The sequence below is a fragment of the Equus asinus genome, chromosome 8, assembly GCF_041296235.1.
Source record: "Equus asinus isolate D_3611 breed Donkey chromosome 8, EquAss-T2T_v2, whole genome shotgun sequence".
Taxonomy (NCBI): Eukaryota; Metazoa; Chordata; class Mammalia; order Perissodactyla; family Equidae; genus Equus; species Equus asinus.
The window spans coordinates 75,325,240-75,345,377 of record NC_091797.1 but is presented as its reverse complement, the minus strand read 5'-3'; the positions used below and the strand labels follow the sequence as shown (position 1 = coordinate 75,345,377).

Here is a 20,138-nt window from a genome sequence, read left to right as displayed (position 1 = left end):
GGTACGGCGCGCGGCCTGGGCCAAATTGCCTGCGCGTCACTCGGCGGCGCCGGAAGTTGGAGTGCACAGGATCCGGGAGACTCGCTGGAGAGTGGCTGGCTGTGCGCTGAGGGACGTTGGCCGCCATGGTCTCAGACGGTGAGGGCTGCGCCGGGCGGGACTCGGACCCTGGGCTTAGGCGGCATCGACCCGGCCAGGACTGGCCAGTTGGGGTGTAGTTCTTGGGCTGAGTGGAACCTGTTTGGTCTTTAGAGGAATAGCGAATGTACTCATTCATTCATTCACTAAATCTTTTTGGGTCGCCCGTCTGTGTGCCAGGCGTTACTTTTTGTATACAGTACTTTTTGAATACAGTAGAGAACAAGACAGACAGGGCCCTCATGGAGGTTACAGTCTAGTGCGAGAGACGGACAGTAGGCAAGTAAATAAAGATAGTTTCGAAGGGTGACAAGAGCTATGAAGACAGTATAATGGGGTGATGTGTTAGATTGTGATTAGGGGGCGATCAAGGCGGAGCTACTTTAGACAGGAGTCCAGGGAAGACCGAGATGTTGAAACTAAGACTTGAATGACTATGCAAAGGTCCCCTGGAGTTGAGCCACTACATATACTAAGACAGAAAAGGGAAACCTGGGGTTAGAGGAAGGTGGAGACACTTTGATTCGTACATTATACCATCAGTTATAGAGCTGGGTATCTTAAAGGAAGAAAAAAGAGGCCAGGGTGGCAGGAGCAAGGTGGGCTAGAGGGATGAGATCAGAGAGCGAGCCAGGTGCATGGCCCTAGTGGGCCATGATAAAGAACTTGAGCTTTGTTTTTAAGTGTATTACAAAGCCGTTTTAGGGTTTTATACAAGGAAGTGTTACTATCTGATTTCCAGTTTTAAAAGGTCACTTTGGCTGCTGTGTGAAAGATGGACTGTGGGGAGCAAGAATAGAGGTAGATCCTTTCGGAGGCTGTGACAGTTGTCCATGCTTCCTATTATCTGTTGTAGTCACACCCTATGAGAGAGGCAGACCGGGCATGGCCCTTGTCTATGAAAGAGGAGGTAGAGACCCATAGAAGGAAATTCACAGGGACATCCCATGTGTATGGATACACACCTCTTCTGACAGGCGACACTTTATCTTTTTCTCAGGCTTCTTGGTAGTAGCAAGGAATGGATGGCTCTCAGAATTGTGGGATGGGGCTTGATGGAGAATAAGACCAAAGACTTAAGTGCTTAGGGGGAGGGGGATGGGCGCCTGTGGGAGACATGGTTATTAAGTGTCTCTTCTGTACTGGGCACTGTGTTGTGTGATTTATATGTATTATGTCTTCCCAGGACTAGCAAAAATCCTCATTCTTTAAGGAGTCCACAGTGTAGTGGGCAGGGTTGGGAAGAGGTCAGTAACACAACTAACTATAAAATGAGGTAGTGAGTGTGAGTGTCATTAGAGGAGGGTGAGTACTGTGGGTGGTCAGAACTAGGCAGTGGGGCAATGGAAAGCCGCAGCCTTTAGAGTCAAGCAGATCTGACTTCAAAGCAGAAGCACTGGGCTTTGCTACTTGCTGGCAGACCATGCGACTTAGAGCACATTACAAAGTTGAGAGTTATTTTCAAAATAAGAATACCATATTTCATCTAATCTAAGACTGTGTTGATTATGAAATGTGCTTTTATTTAATGTACCACTAAGACAGAAAAGAAGGCCTCCACTCTTAATCGTCAGATACCATCCTAATTTCAGCAACTGTTAAATGCGAAAAAAAAGGAGAGGGTACTTGTTATAATTGATGAACGCAATGCTGTGTCCCCCGATGGGTTGTTGTCAGCATGGAATGAGCTTACAGGATTACATATGTCAGTGCCTGATACAGAGGAGGGTGACATTCCTGCTCTCCTGAGATGGGGGAGCCGGGACCTGTTAGAAGACCTGGGGGAAGAAAGAGGTGGCATTGGTTTGAGGCCTTGAAGAGTCAGTAGGGTTTGGATATGTAAGCAGAAATCAAAGACGGGTGAGGATTATCCTGATACAGGAGACAGGGAACTGCGGGAGGGAAGGTATGGGGGCAGGAAAGGCATTACTGCTCTTTGTTATTAAGTGAGCGTCCTGGGTTTTTTGTGACAGTGTGTGCTTGTGGGTCTGTATGTCTCTTACCTCAATAAGAATATAGGCTTCTTGAGGGCTTGGACCCAGTATCTCCGACACCTAATACTGGTACTTAGTGTAAATGTTTGTTGAATGAGTTAGTGTGTTAGGTTAGCTTGTTTAGTTGTGTCTGTCACTTTGGAGAGCAGCCTAATTCCCTTTCACAGTAAAATCTCCTTTACGTAGGAATTGCTTTTCCCTCTTTGGTCCTCACCTTTTTAAAATTGGTTCCTAATCACAGTTGGCCTTGCTGCTGGGTGATTTGATGGACTCGGGGCAACATTGATTCCTGTGTCTCCCTTTAACCCCTGCATGCCCGAAATTCTGCTGCTAGTGATTCTCACTGCTGGTTTATCATTACCTTCTCTCCTTGACCAGGCATTTAAAATGCATGTCTGGGCTGGCCCGGTGGCACAGTGGTTAAGTTCACATGTTCCGCTTTGGTGGCCTGGGGTTCGCTGGTTCGGATCCCGGGTACAGACATGGCACCACTTGTCAAGCCATGCTGTGGCAGGCATCCCACGTATAAAGTAGAGGAAGATGGGCATGGATGTTAGCTCAGGGCCAGTCTTCCACAGCAAAAAGAGGAGGATTGGCAGCAGATGTTAGCTCAGGGCTAATCTTCCTCAAAAAAAGAAAAAAAATGCATATATCTTTGGGTTTGCTTAATAGATATTTATCAAGCATCCGCTATGGCTAGGCAACATACTACAAGCAGAAATAAGCAGTGACAAAACAAACAAAAATTCCCCCACGTGGCATTTAGATTCTAGTGCATGAAAGATGCAGTGGTGCAGAAAGCAGGCAAGAGCTTGCCAAGGCCGCACAGAGCTTTAAATCTTTAAAAGAACTTGGCCTTCTGTCAATCTCATGGTTTAGGATAATAGACATGTGAAGGCATATAGTGGTGCTTGATCTGGATTTAAGTTACAAATTGGGAACGCTTCCTTTGATTCACTTTCATGAAGCTAATGTTTTTCATTTTTTGTTAATGTTTTCAGAAGATGAATTGAATCTTCTAGTTATCATAGTTGATACCAACCCAATATGGTGGGGAAAGCAAGCATTAAAGGAATCTCAGGTAAGATTGCTTGAAGAAGCCTTTGGCTAATTCTGGTTTAACTGAGTATATGTTTATATTGCTTTTAAAAACCAGCTTTATTAAGGTATAATTTACATACCATAAAATTCACCCATTATAATGTACCATTCAATGGTTTTTTAGTAAAAATCACAGTAAAGTCGTGTAACTATCACCCCAGTTCCGTTTTAGAGCATTTCTAGCAGCCTAGGAAGTTTCCTCCTGCCTGTTTACAGCCAGTCACTATTTCTACTCCACAGTCACAGGCAGCTGCGGGTCTGCTTTCTGTCTCTATATTGCCTTTTCTGTACATTCCACATATTGATTCCATGCAATATATAGGCTTTTAAAAAAAAACCTGTCTATTTTGAAATAATTATAGCTTCACAGGAAATTGTAAAAAATGGTACAGAGAGGTCCTGTGTGCCCTCGCCCCAGCTTCCCCCAGTGGTGACATCTTATGTAACTGTAGTACAATATTGAAACCAGGGAACTGACATTGGAACAATCAATAGACCATATTCGGATCACAATAGTTTTACATACACTAGTGTGTGTGTGTATGCGTGTGTGTGGTTCTGAGCAGTTTTAGCACATGTATGGATTTGTGTGACCACCGCCACAATCAAGATACAGAACTCTCCATCACAAAGGAGCTCCCTTGTGCTGTCCCGTATAGTTGCTTCACTTTCGCAGTCCCTGTCCCTGACCCTTAGTGAATACTAGTCTACCGATCTGCTCTCCATCTCTGTAATTTTGTTATGTAAATAGATCATACCATGTGTAACCTTTGAAGTTGCTCTTTTCACTCAACAGAATGCCCTTGATCCATCCACGTTGATTCATGTATCGAAAGTTTGTCCTTTTTATTGCTGAGTAGTATTCCATAGTATGATGTACCGTAGTTGAATCATTCACCTATTGAAGGACATTTGGGTTGTTTCCAGCTATTACATAAAAAGCTGCTCTGAAAAGTTATGTACTGGTTTTTGTGTGGACGTAAGTTTTCATTTCTCTGGACTAAATGTCCAGTAGTGCAACTGCTAGGTCATATGGTAATCACATGTTTGGTTTTTTAAGAAACTGCTCTAGGGTCTTGTACACAGAGGTATCATTTTACATTCCAACCACAAAGTATAAGAGATCCAGTTTCTGGATCCTCACCAGCGTTTGGTGTTGTCACTGTTTCTTATGTTAGCTATTTTAATCGATGTGTAATGATACCTTATTGTGCTCTTAATTTGCATTTCCTTCATGGCTTGTGGCATTGAATATCTTTTCATATGCTTATTTGCCATCTAGATAGTCTCCTGAAATGTCTTTTCATGTCGTTTGCCCATTTTCTGATTGGATTGTTTGGGGTTTTTTAACTATTGAATTTTGAGATTTATTTGTATATTCTAGATATGTCCTTTGTCAGATATGTGGTTTGCAAATATTTTATTTGCTGGGTCATATGGTAAGTTTAGATTTAACTTGTTGAGATGCTGCCAAACGTTGTGAAAGTGGGTACACTGTTTTCCATTCCCGTCGGCAACGTCTGAGAGTTCCAGTTTCTTCACATCCTCTCCGACGTTTGTCTGTCTTTTTGATAACAGTCATTCTACTCAGTAGGTGGTAGAATCTCATTGTGGTTTGAGTTTGCATTTCTTCAATGACTAATGATGGTGAGTCTTTTTCATATGCTAATTAGCCATCCATATATTTTCTTTGGTGAAATGTGTATTCAGATGTGATGCCCAGTATTTAAATTGGACTGTTTGTTTTCTTATTATTGAGTTGTAAGAATTCTTTATGTGCTCTGGATATAAGTCCTTATCAAATATTTGATTTACAGATATCTTCTCCTGGTCTATGGCTTTGTGGCTTATCTTTTCATTTTCTTAATGGTGTCTTTTTAAACAGCTTTATTGAGATATAATTGACATAAGTAAACTGTACATATTTAAAGTGTTCAATCTGATATGTTTTTACATATGATTATGTTTATGAAATTATCACCACAATGAAAATAATGAACACATAGATCCATCATCCCTAAGAGTTTCTTCATGTTCCTTTATAATTTATCCTACTCACCTCTCTCTGCCTATCCCCATCCCCAGGCAGCCACTGATTTGCTTTCCAGCAGTATACATTAGTTTACATTTTCTATATTTTTATATAAATGGAATCAGGCAGTATGTAGCAGTATGTAGTGGGTTTTTTCTGGTCTGGTTTCTTTACTCAGCATAATTTTGCAGTTTGTCCGTGTTGTTACATGTATCAGTAGTTCATCCCTTTTCCTTGCTGAATAGTATTCCATTGTATGGACATACCAGGACATCACTGCTTATTACCCTTTTACTCTCCAGAAAGACTGTCTTATTTTGCACTCTCCCCACTGGCGTATTGAGAATTCCTTTTTTTCTTTTTTGCCCCAACACGAGATGCTCTCTTCCCTTGTTTTATCTTTGGCCAATATGATGTACCCAAAGAAATCATCTCCATTTGCCTTCAGTGTCTTTGATGGCCCTTCAGATTTCTCCCTTGGAGCAGTGCCCATTTTTCTCTTTGAGCATTCCTTTTTTTTCATGATTTGTGGAGACTCTTTGTATTAAAGTTGACCGATTGCCTGTCATATGTTGCAATTATTTTTTTCCAGTGTGTCTTTTCCAATTTGTCTTTCACTTTTGTTTATAGTCATTTTTTTTGCTATATAGAAATTTTAATTTTTTTAAATGTTTTCTTTAATAGGTTGAAATTTATCAATGTTTTACTTTCTGCCCAAGGTATTTTTTCTTTAAGAGAAACATGCCTTATTCCAGGATTATAAAAATATCCACCTATGTTTTTTAGTAACATTATTACTTATGAGAATGTCAGCTCCATGAAGCTCTGTCCCTTTAAGAAGGGACAGAACACAGAACGGGTGTTAAGCATTCTTAGTGATTGAATTGGAACCTTTCACAAATCAATTTAATCAATATGTATTGATTATGTACTCCACCTGTAGCAATAGTATGCTAGTAATTTTATCATGGAAGATGTGATGTGTTTGCTATTCCCTAAATGTTATGCAGAAAATACTTGTGGAATATTGTATTGATGTAGAGATGATTGCATATAAGTAAAATTAGAAAGCTGTAGTTTTTAAGTGTTTTTACTTATGGAGGCAAGAACTCCTGAGCATATTTTTAGCAGTGAATAATTGTCTGAAATTTAAAGGAAATCATACTCATTTCCAGGACCTGATATAGTTATTTGGATAGCTAATTTACCTTTCTAATGTCTTCTGTTTTTTTAACAGTTTACTTTATCAAAATGCATAGATGCAGTGATGGTGTTGGGAAATTCTCATTTATTCATGAATCGGTGCAACAAACTCGCTGTGATAGCAAGCCACATTCAAGAAAGGTATGGCCCTTGTGATTACGCTCCCTCCTGAGGGCTTAACGTTTGAGACATTTTTACGCCAACTGGCATATATTATTTCTACTCTGTGTTGCAAAAAATTTTTTTCTGTACCAGTGAGCAATACTCACAGCGTCAAGAATCAGTACCTGTACGTTTTGATGGGTATGAATATTGAAAACTTCATTAGCTGATGTATAGTACCTGTGCACATTTAACTTACACAGATTCAACTATATTCTCTAGGCAAACGAGAGAATTCTCAGATCAGGCAGGCCGCTCCCATCTCTGCTCTACTCCTGGCTCTCCCCCGAGGGGGGGCTGGGAGGTGTGATTCTGCGTTGCCTTTAGCCATCTTGGTCCTGTGTACCTCTCACGGTGTGACTATTTCATGGATCTGTGTGTGATTTTGGTGTTTATAAATAAGGATTTTTCTTCTACTGGCTCCTAAACCTGAGCCGACTGCCCCATCTGGTGCTCAGCTGAAGAAACTGACCTTTTCTAACACTGGTGTAAAAACTGGCTATGTTAGAGTCTCTGCAAGATGGTGCTTGGATCTGCAGCTGTTGTGCAAATATGGACATGTATACAGTCAAGATTTCATAAATAATTTTGACCATATTTACTTGACTCTTGTCTACCAGTATATTTCATGTGAAGTTAGTGAGTAGTTCTTAGATTTTCTCGGTTCTGAGCGCTGCTTCCTTTGGTGTGTCGAAAGAGCCAGTGGGCCAACCAGTAAGTGCTCCTACCCCCATCATCACCATACATTGTTCTCAGAACTGCATGCAAAAGATGACGCTGATTTCGTTAAGATATCAATAAAAGCTATAACAGGCAAAGTTTTCATTTTTTAAGAAAAATCAAAAAATGTGTTTTACATGATTACTATAAAAGTCCTGAAGCACTAGGAAAATCTTTTCAGGGACCTTTGACCCAGATTTTTGTTACTAGAGTAGATAAGTATACCTCAAATAAAAAACTAGTAGTAAGTTGGAATTTGGCATGAATGTCTTCCAGTTGTCCTCTGAGAAAGTAGAGTGAGAGCTGCCCTGAAGCATTTTAAGAGACCATAACCCAATACCTTCTGTATTTTCTCTCATTTTTCAGAAAACAATGGAATAATCAAAACATTCTATAGTAGTAGACTCATGTTTGCCAGTTTGTCTATTTTATATATTTTAAAAAAATGAAATTTATTATAGACTCTTGTGAGTCCAGAATTAATGTGGTTTTTGTTTGTTTTCTCTACTGAATTTCATTTTGATGTTTAGCGCACGCACTGAGTCCTGGTGTAACTAGGTGTTTTTCCCCTGCTGTTTCAGTCGATTCTTATATCCTGGAAAGCATGGCAGGCTTGGAGACTTCTTCGGAGACCCCGGCAACGCTCCTTCTGAATTTAATCCCTCAGGGAGTAAAGATGGAAAATACGAGTTGTTAACAGCAGCCAATGAAGTTATTGTTGAAGAGATCAAAGATCTAATGACCAAAAGTAACAGCTTTTTTTCCTCATTATTCCTTTGCAAATATAGTTGAATGTAGAGGTCCTTGAGGCTCAGAGTCGGAAGATTTAAGGTTCTTGATACTATCTATTTGCATTCTCTCTCTTCTCTTTTTTAAAATCATTTTCATCAAAGCCTTTGCTTTATTGCAGCATTTGACACTGTTGACCAGCCTCTGCTTCTGGAAACACTCTGGCCTCTGAGGACATCCTGTTGACCTGTTTCTCCCTTTTTTGGGCCGTTCTTTCATTTCTGACTTTCCCTTCACCTTTTCCTTTAAAATATATATATTTTTATTCTGCTTGTTGTTTTCTTTTCTTTTCTTCCTCTGTATGTTCTCATCCACTCGTCTTTAATTATCATTTATATATGAACACTTCCCAATCCAGCCTTTCTTTCAAGCTGCACGTTTCCAGCGGAGTGTCCCACAGTCTCATTAGCATGCCCCAGACTAGTTTCTTTATTTTTTCCCCTCAGTTACACCGTTTCCATTCCCAATTTCTGTCATCCCCATCCATCTACTTTTCTAAATTCAATGCTTTCATTTTTTACTCCTTTCTTCTCACATCCAACATTTAATCAGCTATGAAGTCCTATTAATTTAGTCTCAGAAGTACCTCCAAAATCTGACCCCTTATTATCTGTCATCTAGCTCCGCCGTGGGGCTGCCCTGTGCATTGGAGAATACTTAGCATCATCCTTGGCCTCGACCCATTAGATGCCATAACATCCTCCAGTTGTGACAACCAAATTTGTCTTCATATTTGAACCAAATATGAAGAACCAAATGTGTCTTCAAACTTTGCCAAATGTCCCCTGTGGGGCACAATTACAGGTCGAGGACCCTTGCTCTAGATTGTTGTAAGAGCTTCTGCTCACTGACTCCTGTCTCTCTCCATTCAAGTTTTTCCCCTCAGCCTCTAGGCTTAACGTCCTAAAAATCAAAGCTGCTCTTCCCCGGCGTAAAGGCTTTTACTGGGTCCCTATTGCCTGCAGGCAGTGGTTTCAAACTGTAGCCTGTGTCAGCATCACCTGGGGGGGAAGGCAACTCTTTAGCCACAGAAAGTGGGTTAGCGGGTTCCCGGGGCTGGGGAGGAGCAGGGAGTGATGGCCTGGGCCCAAGTGATCTTTTGGGGTGAGGGAAATGTTCTAAAATTGGATTGTGGTGATGGTTTACAATTCTATAAATTTACTAGAAATCATTGAATTGTGCACCTAAAAGGAATGAATTTTATGATCTGTAAATTATACCCCAATAAAGCTCTTAAAAATCACCTGGAGGGCTTGTTAACACAAAATGCTGGGCCCCACTCTGTGGTTTCTGATTCAGTGGGTTTAGGGTGGTCCCAAGAATTTGTGTTTCTATTGAGTTCCCAGGTGATGCTCCTGCAGCTACAGGGGTCCAGAGCCACCCTTTGAGAACCACTGGCCACCAGGGTAAAGTCCCAGCCTCTTGGTGCGTTGGTCAAGACCTTTCCTGGTCTGCCCTCGCCAGTGGGGTGTCAGTGCTCCTGGACCAGCTGCAGGCCCTGTTCCCACAGGGGGTCCATCTGCCTCCCCCCCTCTTCAGCTGCTGGTTTAGGATTTTGATTTTCTTAAGAGTGAATTTTTTTCACACAAGACTCCAAAAATTTGCAAACTTCATCCCTACTTGCCACAGCCAGAGGAGTTTCTCCAGTCCTCCTTCGCTGGCCTGGCAGCTCTCTGAGTAGGGTGGGGGAAGGAGGCGGTGGGAAAGGGCTGACAGGGAGGCTCAGCCTGGCCAGGGGCCACTGTGTAGGCTGCCTGCAGTTACACATGACCTTCTGCACCGTTTAGATCATTGATAAGCCTGAACCTTTCCAAATGACACCAGGATGGTTTTTGTTATTTATTTTTTATTGTGGTAAAATATACATAACATAAAATTTACCATTTTAATAATTTTTAGGTGTCCAGTTCGGGGCATTAAATATGTTCACATTGTTGTGTAAACATCACCACTATCCATTCCTGAACTTTTTCATCACCCCAAAGTGAAATTCTGTCCCCATTAAACAACAACTCCCCGTTCCCCACCTTAGCCCCTGACCACCAGGATATTTTAAATTGAGTAAATTGCTTATTTAAGCATTACTGAGAAGAAAGTGCTATCTATGTTTTTAAACCCAGTTTGAAAATATCTGATTTCATTCATGAAGAATACTTTGGTTTGAAAATTTTAGTTCAAGCAAATACCTAACAATTCCTTTTTTAATGTTTTTTATTATTTGTAGGTGACATAAAGGGTCAGCATACAGAAACTCTGCTGGCAGGATCCCTCGCCAAAGCTCTTTGCTGTATCCTTGGTGTTGAATCCTTTAGAAGGCGTCTTCTGTAATAAACGTATCTTGGGATATTTCTTAGAACCTCGGATGCCCATATTGATAAAGGCATGAGTATTCTAAAGTGGTGAGGAATCAAAAAGGAGTTTATCTTGGCTTTGAAACGTTTTTAAGATAAGCTGTGAGAACTTGAAATGGGAAGAATGTGAAGACGTCTAGTTTCTCCAGTATGTCCTGCTCACAGTGAATTCTTCTTCACAATGCTTACTTGTTTCTTGTTTTGACAAATTGTAGAGATTCCCGCCCCCCCCCCCCATCTTCCTTGAGTTGGGAGAGTGTTTGATTATAAAAGCATTTACTGACCCTGAGGCTTAATAAATGAGTGGCTGTTTCTCCACAGGCCAGCAGGTTATTTTGTAGTTAGCAGAGACAACCACACTTTCCTAAGCATTTTGACGTTAACCCTGTTTGTGGATGGTCTCCCAGTCTTATGTAATTTACTGTGTGTGTTTTGGACAGTGCTCAATGACTCCTCTGTCCTAGGCTTTGGTTGGGGTGCCGGATCATCTGTGTATGGTTTTCAAATTCGTTACCCATTTGATCGGCTTACTGATTTACTTGTGGTCCCAGTATTCAAATCTAAGACATGGTGGATAATGATAGAACAATCAGATCTTGGTAATTTTAATTTTCTGGGACAAAGATCATCTTTTGGTCAGGTTACAAGCCCAGTTGATTGCAGAGTCAGTAATTGGAAACCTCCAGTCGCTCTTGTTTTGTATGTTTATCATAGGAAACAGCATTTCCTTTTTCAACTAGGTGGATGCTGGGTTTATTTAACTAAAATGTGAGGTTATTTTTTTGTTTACTATAAATATTTATGAAATTAAATAATATTTTTAAATTCCTTAATGCTAAGAAATAAGACATTCATAGAATGAACAAGGAGGTTAAAGGTAGGAGCCTGCTTTTTTTATGAGAATTTAATTCTTATTTTACAACTGTAAGTTTGGCGGACTATCTAAAAATTGGTTAGAAAATCTAATAATATGTTTAATAAGATTCAGTTAAATTTAAATCTGTTTTTATCTCTTTATAGATAATCAGGAAATGAAATCAAGGATATTGGTAAGATTAAAAAAGCAATATTATGTTTACAGACTATCACCAATTAGAAAACATAAGAAATAAGACCCATTTCTAATAGAAGCAATAAATATTAAGTATCTAGAATTAATTTAACAAGCAATATGTAAAACTGATTATGATGAAAAACTATAATTCTGAGAGACATAAAAGAATAAATGGAGAGCCTTATTTTATTCTTGGCTGTCACTTTTTCTAAAATTAAACTGTAAATTCATTGCAATTTCAGTCAGAATGTCAGACTTTTTTTCTGGCAGAGTTGGGAGATTTAAAAAGAAATTCACCAGTTTGTCTGGAAGAATAATTCAATGAGAATAGCCAAGAACTTTCTGAAAGAGAATAATGAGTAGGCACTTGCTCCTTTAGGCATTAAAACACGTTATAAAGCCACAGTAACTGGTTTTGGTACAGTAGTAGGCAAACAGAAAACGGAAAAGACTAGAGTCCAGAAATAAAACCGGGTACACAGGGGAGTTTGGTTTCTGACACAGGAAGTACTTTAAATTAGTGGGAAGAAAATGGATTATTCACAAAAGGTGCTCGGCCAAGTGGTTGGCTATTTGGGGGAAAACTGCCAGATCCCCATCTCACTGCTGACACCTGATACAGTCTAGTAAAGATCAGAGATTTCCAGATGAAAATTCAGGACCTAAAAGCTCTGAAAGAAAATATCTGTTTGTAATCTTGGGATGGTGAGTACCTTGCTAAGCATGATGTGAAACTTTAAAGGAAAGCTTAAGACCCCCAAAAAATAAAACCCCAAGACAGGAATGAAAGGAAAACTCTTAGGAAAAGTGGAGGGTGCTCATTATAGCATTGTCTAAAACTGGGGATTGGAAACTGCTACGTGTCTGCTGTACACAACTGGCTACATCCACGAAGTCAGCATGAAGGCTGATACGTCCAGATTCATTGACGTAAGATTTTCCCCCAGATGTTGTGGACTGAAAAAGCAGGTTGCAGAACACTAGATAGAGTGTCGTCCCTCTGTGTGTGCGTGTGTTGGGTGTGAGTGGACATATGTGCTCACATACGTGCTCTCTAGAAGGACCTCCGTCAAGCTATTGATAAGGATTATCTCTTGAGTGGTAGGATTTGGGGGAAATTTTTACAGTCATCTTTACACTTTTAGGTATTATTTAATGATACTAACTAGGAATTAAATTAGAAAAATAATATTGGTTGTGGTTTGCAGTAGATTGTGATGACATGTAAGTGAGAACACTAGGGTGTGCCTGCAAGTGTTAACATGGATGTGATTATCAGGTGATAAAGGCTGCAGAAGACACCGCATTGCAGTATATGAACTTCATGAATGTCATCTTCGCAGCACAGAAACAGGTGAATTGAGAGCATTCTTTTTAAAGAATATTTGTTTCATAATGAATTAATTTCATTTTCTGGATGACCTACTTAGAGAGGTATTCTGACTAAATGGCCTTATTAAAGGATTAGAATCTAGAATCTACATTTTGTACTAGTCATTTCCCTATTTTGGGTCCTGGACCCCATGAGAATCTGATGGGTCCCCAGAAGACCGCACTGAAACACAGTTTTGCATATGGCCTCCTGGTATTCCTGTAACCCCATTTAGCCCCTCCTCAGAGCCCAGGCCGAGCATCCCTGCTTTTACAGTTCGCTGCATACCTTGCGTCAGTTTCTCTCTTTACTCTAGTGAGTTCTTGCAAAGATTCGATGTTTTTACTTTTCAAATAATTGAAATGTTCAGAGGAATTATCACTAATACATTTTCTTCTTTAACATGTTAAAAAAAAACCCTTTCTTAAAACTTGAGTTTTAACCTAAAATGCTGCTGTAGCCATGCAAAGTATTCTCCATCTTAGAGTGGCAGCATGATGTGGTGAAAAACCCTGGGCTTTGAGGACTGGGAGACTGCGGCTGACAGCACTGCCTCCCCCTGGCACTGTGACCACAGCCTGGCCAAGGCCTGCGTGCTTCACTGTAAAATGCAAATCAAATATCTACCGTGCAGAGTTTATCGTGCATATTAAATATGCCATTTTAAGAATAGAGTCTGGCATATAGTAGGTTCTCAGTGTAAGATAGTCACAATTGTTACTATTCCTGTAATATCTTTGGAATGTTCATTTCAGAATATTTTGATCGATGCCTGTGTTTTAGACTCCGATTCAGGACTCCTCCAACAGGTATGTTTTCAGCGAATGCTGGGCGTTGGCGGTTACGAAAGTAGGCTGTGCTCTGTTGCCTGTTACGTGCTTTTCACCAGTCTTCACACGTTGTTAGGAAGTAGCCTGTATGATGCGGTAGATTAGAGCACTGACCTCTCTCTAGTCCCTTTCAAATTTTTATTTATATTTTACATAACAACTTGAATGACTTTGTAAAAGTAATTCACACATTAAAACAAATTCAAGCAACACAGAAAAGTGTTTTTAAAAAGGGTAGAAAAAAAAAATCCCTTCAAATGCTATCATCTAAAAGTTACCATTGTTAATGTTAGATGAACAGCATGACCAATCTCTCTGTGTACTTCCAGATGGAAGAATAGATCGCTGAGCAGAGAATGTCGTAACAATAGAATCATGCTCTAGATCTGTGCTGTCCTATAAGTTAGTCGTATTGAGCTCTTCAAATAAGTCTCATCTGAATTGAGATGTGCCATAGGTATAAAATACACACTGAATTGCAAAGACATAGTATTAAGAACAGAATGTAAAGTGTCTCATTAATTATTTTTATATTGATTACATGTTAAAATGATACTTTGAATATATTGCTAAATAGAATGTTATTAAAATTAATTTTATCTGTTCCTTTTTTATGCAGCTAGAAAATTTAAAATTACGTATGTTGCTTGCATTGTATTTCTGTTGGACAGCAGCATTAAATGTTGCTTTTTAACCAAATGTATGAAACTGAAATTTAATTTAACCAAAAATGGGAAAAAACCTGAAACTAAGACTGAAGAAATTACCGAACTTTAAATGTTTTTTGACCACAAGAAATATTATTTCCTAAAAGATGAGTTAGAAGCACAAAATTGGAAATCCCTGAGTTTAGGTTACTGCTGGGGATGAGGAGTGGGAAAGGGGGAGAGAGAACCAGAAAAGTACACGGCGCCAGAGATTCTGGGCTTGTCCTGTTTCTTACGCTTGATGGTAGGTAGATGCTGTTTGTTGGGAATGTAAAGTGGTACAGCCTACTTGGAAAACAGCCTGAAACTTCTTCAGAAAGTTAAACACAGGGGCTGGCCCGGTGGCGCAGCAGTTAAGTTTGCATGTTCCGCTTCTCGGCGGCCCGGGGTTCGCCTGTTCGGATCCTGGGTACGGACATGGCACCGCTTAGCAGGCCATGCTATGGTAGGCGTCGCCCATGTAAAGTAGAGGAAGATGGGCATGGATGTTAGCTCAGGGCCAGGCTTCCTCAGCAAAAAGAGGAGGACCAGCAGTAGTTAGCTTGGGGCTAATCTTCCTCAGAAAAAAAGAAGAAGGTTAAACACAGAATTACCATGTGACCCAGCAATTCCATTCTTAGATACACATCCAAGAGAAAATGAAAATGTGTCCACACAAAAAATTGTATGTGAATATTCCTAGCCATGTGATTCTTAATAGCAAAAAAATGAAATTCAAATGTCCGTCAACAGATGAATGGATAAAGAAATGGTGGTCTGTCCATACACTGGAATATTATTTGGTCACAAAGGAACAAAGTACTGATTCATGCTACAACATGGATGAACTTGAAAAACATTGTGCTAAATGACAGAAGCTAGATACAAAAGGACACAGTTGTGTGATTCCATTTATATGAAATGTCCAGAATAGGCAAATCTGTAGAGACAGAAAGCAGATTAGTGTTCGCCAGGGGCTGGGGAAGGAAGGATGGAGAGCGACTGATTAATGAGTATAGTTTCCTTTTGGGTTGATGAGGATGTTCTGGAACCTAGATAGTGGTGACAGTTGCACAACTCTGTGAATATACGAAAACCTAGGGAATTGTACACTTTAAAAGGGTGAATTTTATGGCATGTGAATTATATCCCAAAGCTGTTATTAAAAAATATAATGAAAATGAATAAACATGGCAAGAATGAAAATTTATCAGTAGCAAAAAAACAGGAGAAAGAGCGTACACTGTCCTGTGCTACAGTCTTCAAGGGGGCAAGGGTGTTGGCCGGGGGGAAATAAGATCTTTGAACATCTTGAGATGCAGCTGGAAGTTTCTGGTACTTACTCACTCTGGGAAAACCTTCCCTTTTAATTTGCTCTCAAATCCACCTCTCCTTTTGGAGACCTGAAGACGTGCAGGGGAGATGTAAGTCCCTCTGGGAAACCTCAGTAAGTGCTGGTTTGGCAGAGAGCCCTTCTGTATCTTGCAGGCTTGTGACATCACAGGGGGACTGTACCTGAAGGTGCCTCAGATGCCCTCCCTCCTGCAGTATTTACTGGTAAGGAAACGTCCGCAGTGAACCTAACATGGTAGAGTGAGACCCCTGTTTCCTGGGGAGTGAGCGCGCACGATGGCTGATGTTAGTGATTGGAAGAAAGGAGGAAGTGGGTGACCTGAGGTTTCGACGCTGTGAAGGTGGACTTCAGGTGGTTGGTCTTTGAACCCTGTGAGCTGTATGCAGAGTGTCATCTGACTGTTACAGAACAGTGCCTGTATGTGTGGGTGCTCAGTAATTGTTGAATGAATAAATATGCAGTTCTCAGTAGACATTTAAGAAAAATCCTAATTTAGTATTCTCCTTAGTATTGACTGACTAATATCTGATATCTGTGTCCTGACTTCTGTTATTTTCCATGTTTTAAATAAAAACTCCTTGCTCTTTTTTCTTTTACAGTGGGTTTTTCTTCCTGATCAAGATCAGAGGTCTCAGTTAATCCTCCCACCCCCAATTCATGTTGACTACCGGGCTGCTTGCTTCTGTCATCGAAATCTCATTGAAATTGGCTATGTCTGTTCTGTGTGCTTGTCAAGTAAGTTCATTTACTGGATCTTTCTCTTTTTCTGTATGGGGGGCGGGGAGCAGAAAATACCTCAACTGTGTGGTTTTTAAACCATCTCGTTTGTTTTCTGTTTTTTAAATTTACAGTATTCTGCAATTTTAGCCCTATCTGCACTACGTGCGAGTAAGTATCTTTGAGGTTGTGTGGCCGCCTCACCCTTTAGAGATTCAGAGCATTAAAAAGTGTTTTCCTGTCTCATTCCAGGACAGCCTTTAAGATTTCTCTACCTCCCGTACTGAAGGCCAAGAAAAAGAAACTGAAAGTGTCTGCATGATAATAAAAAATTTCCCCCCATCCTTTAGAGCTATTAACAGAAATCGTATGGCGGAATCTTTGTTGGAAAGGCTCTGAAAAAAATACGGATGTGTGTAAGATAATTTTTAATGAAATTTCTTACAAGAAATATTTCTAAAACCTCATCCTCATCTTGTGCTTCTCGGGGACTGATTTATTTGAGGGAGTCATTCTATGTGATATATCCTGAAATCTTTTCTGACTGGTTTTTGTCCAGAAAGGAGGAAGAAAGCAGCACTCTATGGCTTTTTTTAATGGGATGATGGCTCGTCAGTGAGTCCTGACTGACTGTAGGCTGTCGAATGTGCTCCCCAAGGCCAGGTGCTTCCTGTGGCACACTCGGCGTGTGAGATTGGAGCACAGGCTTGGAAAGAGTGGCTATTTATGCAGTAATGGCATTAATCAACATAGAACATCTTCCTTGAATCAGCAGTTAACTTTGACAATAGTCATGTAGATAAAATCCTTATTTTCTAAATTGAGATTTAACTGCAGGTGTTAGCACATAGTTACTGTTTCGTTTGACATCACTACTTGTTTGGACAAAGTTATGCAAATAATAATAATTTGTCAACTGAATAACTACAAAATCTGACTTTAAATGAGTGAGGAGAGTGAGTGTAGTAGTCTGGTAGCAACTTTTTCTTCAAAAACCTTCGTGTGACGAGGTTACTTGTGAAAGCTAATGTTTGAGTTCAGAGGGGGGATTTCCCAGGGGGAATGGATTCTTTACAGCTAAGTGTAGCCCCCAGATAGAATTCTTTCCTTTTTTAATGAGGGGAGGGGAAGTGTTAATATTGGAGAACTGCTCTCTAGAAGCTTTGGACTTCATACTGAAAACTTCTGTAAGTTCAAAAGAAAAATTATGTGTAATTTCAATAATAAAAAACTTATTTTTCTGTGTAATCTTGAAGTTATTAAAAGTCCTTTTAGGGCCAGCGCCATGGTCTAGTGGTTAAGTTTGGTGCGTTCTGCTTTGGCATCCCGGGTTCACGGGTTCAGATCCCAGGCACAGACCTACACCACTTGTCAGCCATGCTGCGGTGGGGACCCACATACAAAATAGAGGAAGCCTGGCACAGATGTTAGCTCAGGGCCAATCTTCCTCAAGCAAAAAAAAGTCCTTTTAAATTCCAGCATATTGTAGGAAGGGTTTTCAAGAATGGTCACTGATTTGGTTTGTTTTTAAAAGTATATTGACAAAAACCTATTTGTGTACACAACCTTGTATGTAAATAGATTTTAATTTTCTCTTTATAGTATCTCAGAAGCTGAGTCTCATTTAAATAATTTGGTGTTTGGTTAGATTATTTCAGGTAGATTTTGTATTCTGGATTTACAATTTTGTTAAATACACAAAAATTTTCGTGATTACTTTGCAAGTATTTGTTAATCCTAGAGTTTGAGAATCTTTAAAAAATAATGTTTAATATTTCATAGCCTAATTAAGTAATGGAAATAATTATTTTAAGTCTAGGAAATAAAGCATCATATATCTAAAAAATGAAATATTTTAAACAAGCTGAGAAGGTTATTATTACTTTTCCATTTGAAATGTTTTATGTACTGTCTTAGTTCTGTTTGTTTTATTTGTAACTGTTATGTTTATGGTTTATTTTATATAAATTTTTATAATAAAATAAATTTTCATATTTGCTTGAGTTATTTCCTCTCACTCGTTTGTTTCATGCTCATTCAATTTCATCTTTAAGTGTGTACTTTTTAACTGGATTTGGTCAAATGCCAGACAATTTTTTATTCAACTCTGAAGAACTTTAATTTCAAATCTTGCCAAACTATACATGAAAATATTGTTACATATAGTATATAATAATATATTATTATGAAATATTGAATGCAAGATTTCTAAGTATGAAAGTATTAGAAGAAAGATTTGATGTTTGCTTGTAATTTTATGTTGGGAGCAAGATTAGCAAAATTTCAATTATTTGGAACTTTCATTGAATAAAGCAGGCTGGTTTTAAGGTGTAATGTATGTTTTGACGTCAGAAAAATTGGTCGCTTTCTTATCTCATAGAAAATTTCAAAACCATTAAATTATTCTGTAGAGTAAATAGTTAAATAGTTACCAATATGCAACCTTCTGTTCTAAAGGCAGTCCCTTGGGCTTTATCTAAGGGATTCCTGCTCTGTTGCTTTTTTAAAAAAAGTTACTTTGTTTATTTCAAATAATCCAAACTGATTTGTAAGAGTGTTAGTAATTCCCAGAAGACTGCATGGAATGTTTTCAGAAGTAGGGGAGAGGAGAGTAAATACACCAATGACATTTCTATATAAGAAGTACAATATTTAAAAATCAAGACTTTACATTGATAGTTGAAGTTTTATGCCTACATTTTATATTAATAGAAATGATCACAAAGAATTTTAAGAAAAATTAACGGTAATTGATTTTTAATAATAGAACTTCAAAAATAGCACTTTTTACTTTTGAAACTTCCTTTTTGACTTTGAGAATTCCATAGTTCATTTCACTACTGGTTGAATAGCTTATTGCAACTAAAAGCAGGAAAGTAAAGCATACTTTTTAATAAGTACTTCTTTTTCTGATTACAACAGAAAATGATTACATGCTTTCTGAAGAAAAGAACATTCACAAAAGTAGAGGGAAAATCCACTTTCATCACTCCCCCCACCGTGCCCTGGAGTTGGGGGGTGGGGTGGAAAGTCACTTATTAATTAATATTTGGTGCACTTCTTTACCACAGCAGATGTCACACCTGGACGTGTTGACAGGATTCAGATCTGTTGTCTGGTAAATGAAAGGGTGGGTTTCAATTAACCTAAGAAAAAAGATTTTTATTTTGAGTGTCTGACAAATGATATCTGCCAATACAGGTAACTATGGTACTAATGATGTCTACTTAAAATGCATGACAACACAGTAAGAGTGTAAAGGTCTAGAAAAGTGGAACTCAGTGAAAATATGGATTTATAGTACCTTTAAAATACCCCATGACCATTAGTATTTGCCTAAATTACTTTACGTTTTACCTAAAGGTAAAAGCATTTTGACCTAAGGTCAGACTCCTTTCAGAATGTGAGATTTGCTGATCAATTAATATATAACTAAACAGAAAGAGTAATAATGGCCAACATTGCTTTGGCGTTTGCTGTTTGCCAGGCATGGTGTGGTTCTCTCAGTTAATTGGCACACCCCTCCTCTGATAGTTAACACGAGTGAAAATTTATCCAGTGCTTACTGTACACCAGCGCTGGCCTAAACCCATGAGGTATGTTACCCACAGAATCCTGTTCGGGAGGGACTCGTC

At 39.2% G+C, this 20,138-nt stretch overlaps 1 protein-coding gene across 1 annotated transcript; it reads left to right on the top strand.

Annotated features, from left to right (window-relative positions):
* The first annotated feature begins 4 nt into the window (after positions 1 to 4).
* On the top strand, positions 5 to 18,508 carry GTF2H3 (general transcription factor IIH subunit 3). The gene is made up of 13 exons (XM_014858813.3): positions 5 to 138; positions 3,134 to 3,213; positions 6,503 to 6,609; positions 7,932 to 8,098; positions 10,364 to 10,426; positions 11,338 to 11,367; positions 11,511 to 11,539; positions 12,824 to 12,898; positions 13,672 to 13,725; positions 15,921 to 15,989; positions 16,386 to 16,521; positions 16,638 to 16,674; positions 16,756 to 18,508. Exons 1-13 carry the CDS (start codon positions 126 to 128, stop codon positions 16,823 to 16,825), a joined length of 930 nt encoding a protein of 309 aa, XP_014714299.1. The 5' UTR covers positions 5 to 125; the 3' UTR covers positions 16,826 to 18,508.
* The last annotated feature ends 1,630 nt before the right edge of the window (positions 18,509 to 20,138 follow it).

Excerpts from the sequence above, each read along its gene's own strand:
- GTF2H3 (XM_014858813.3), top strand. Across the intron at positions 12,899-13,671 it reads TCTTCGCAGCACAGAAACAG|AATATTTTGATCGATGCCTG; the intron begins GTGAATTGAGAG and ends TGTTCATTTCAG. Across the intron at positions 13,726-15,920 it reads ATTCAGGACTCCTCCAACAG|GCTTGTGACATCACAGGGGG; the intron begins GTATGTTTTCAG and ends TGTATCTTGCAG.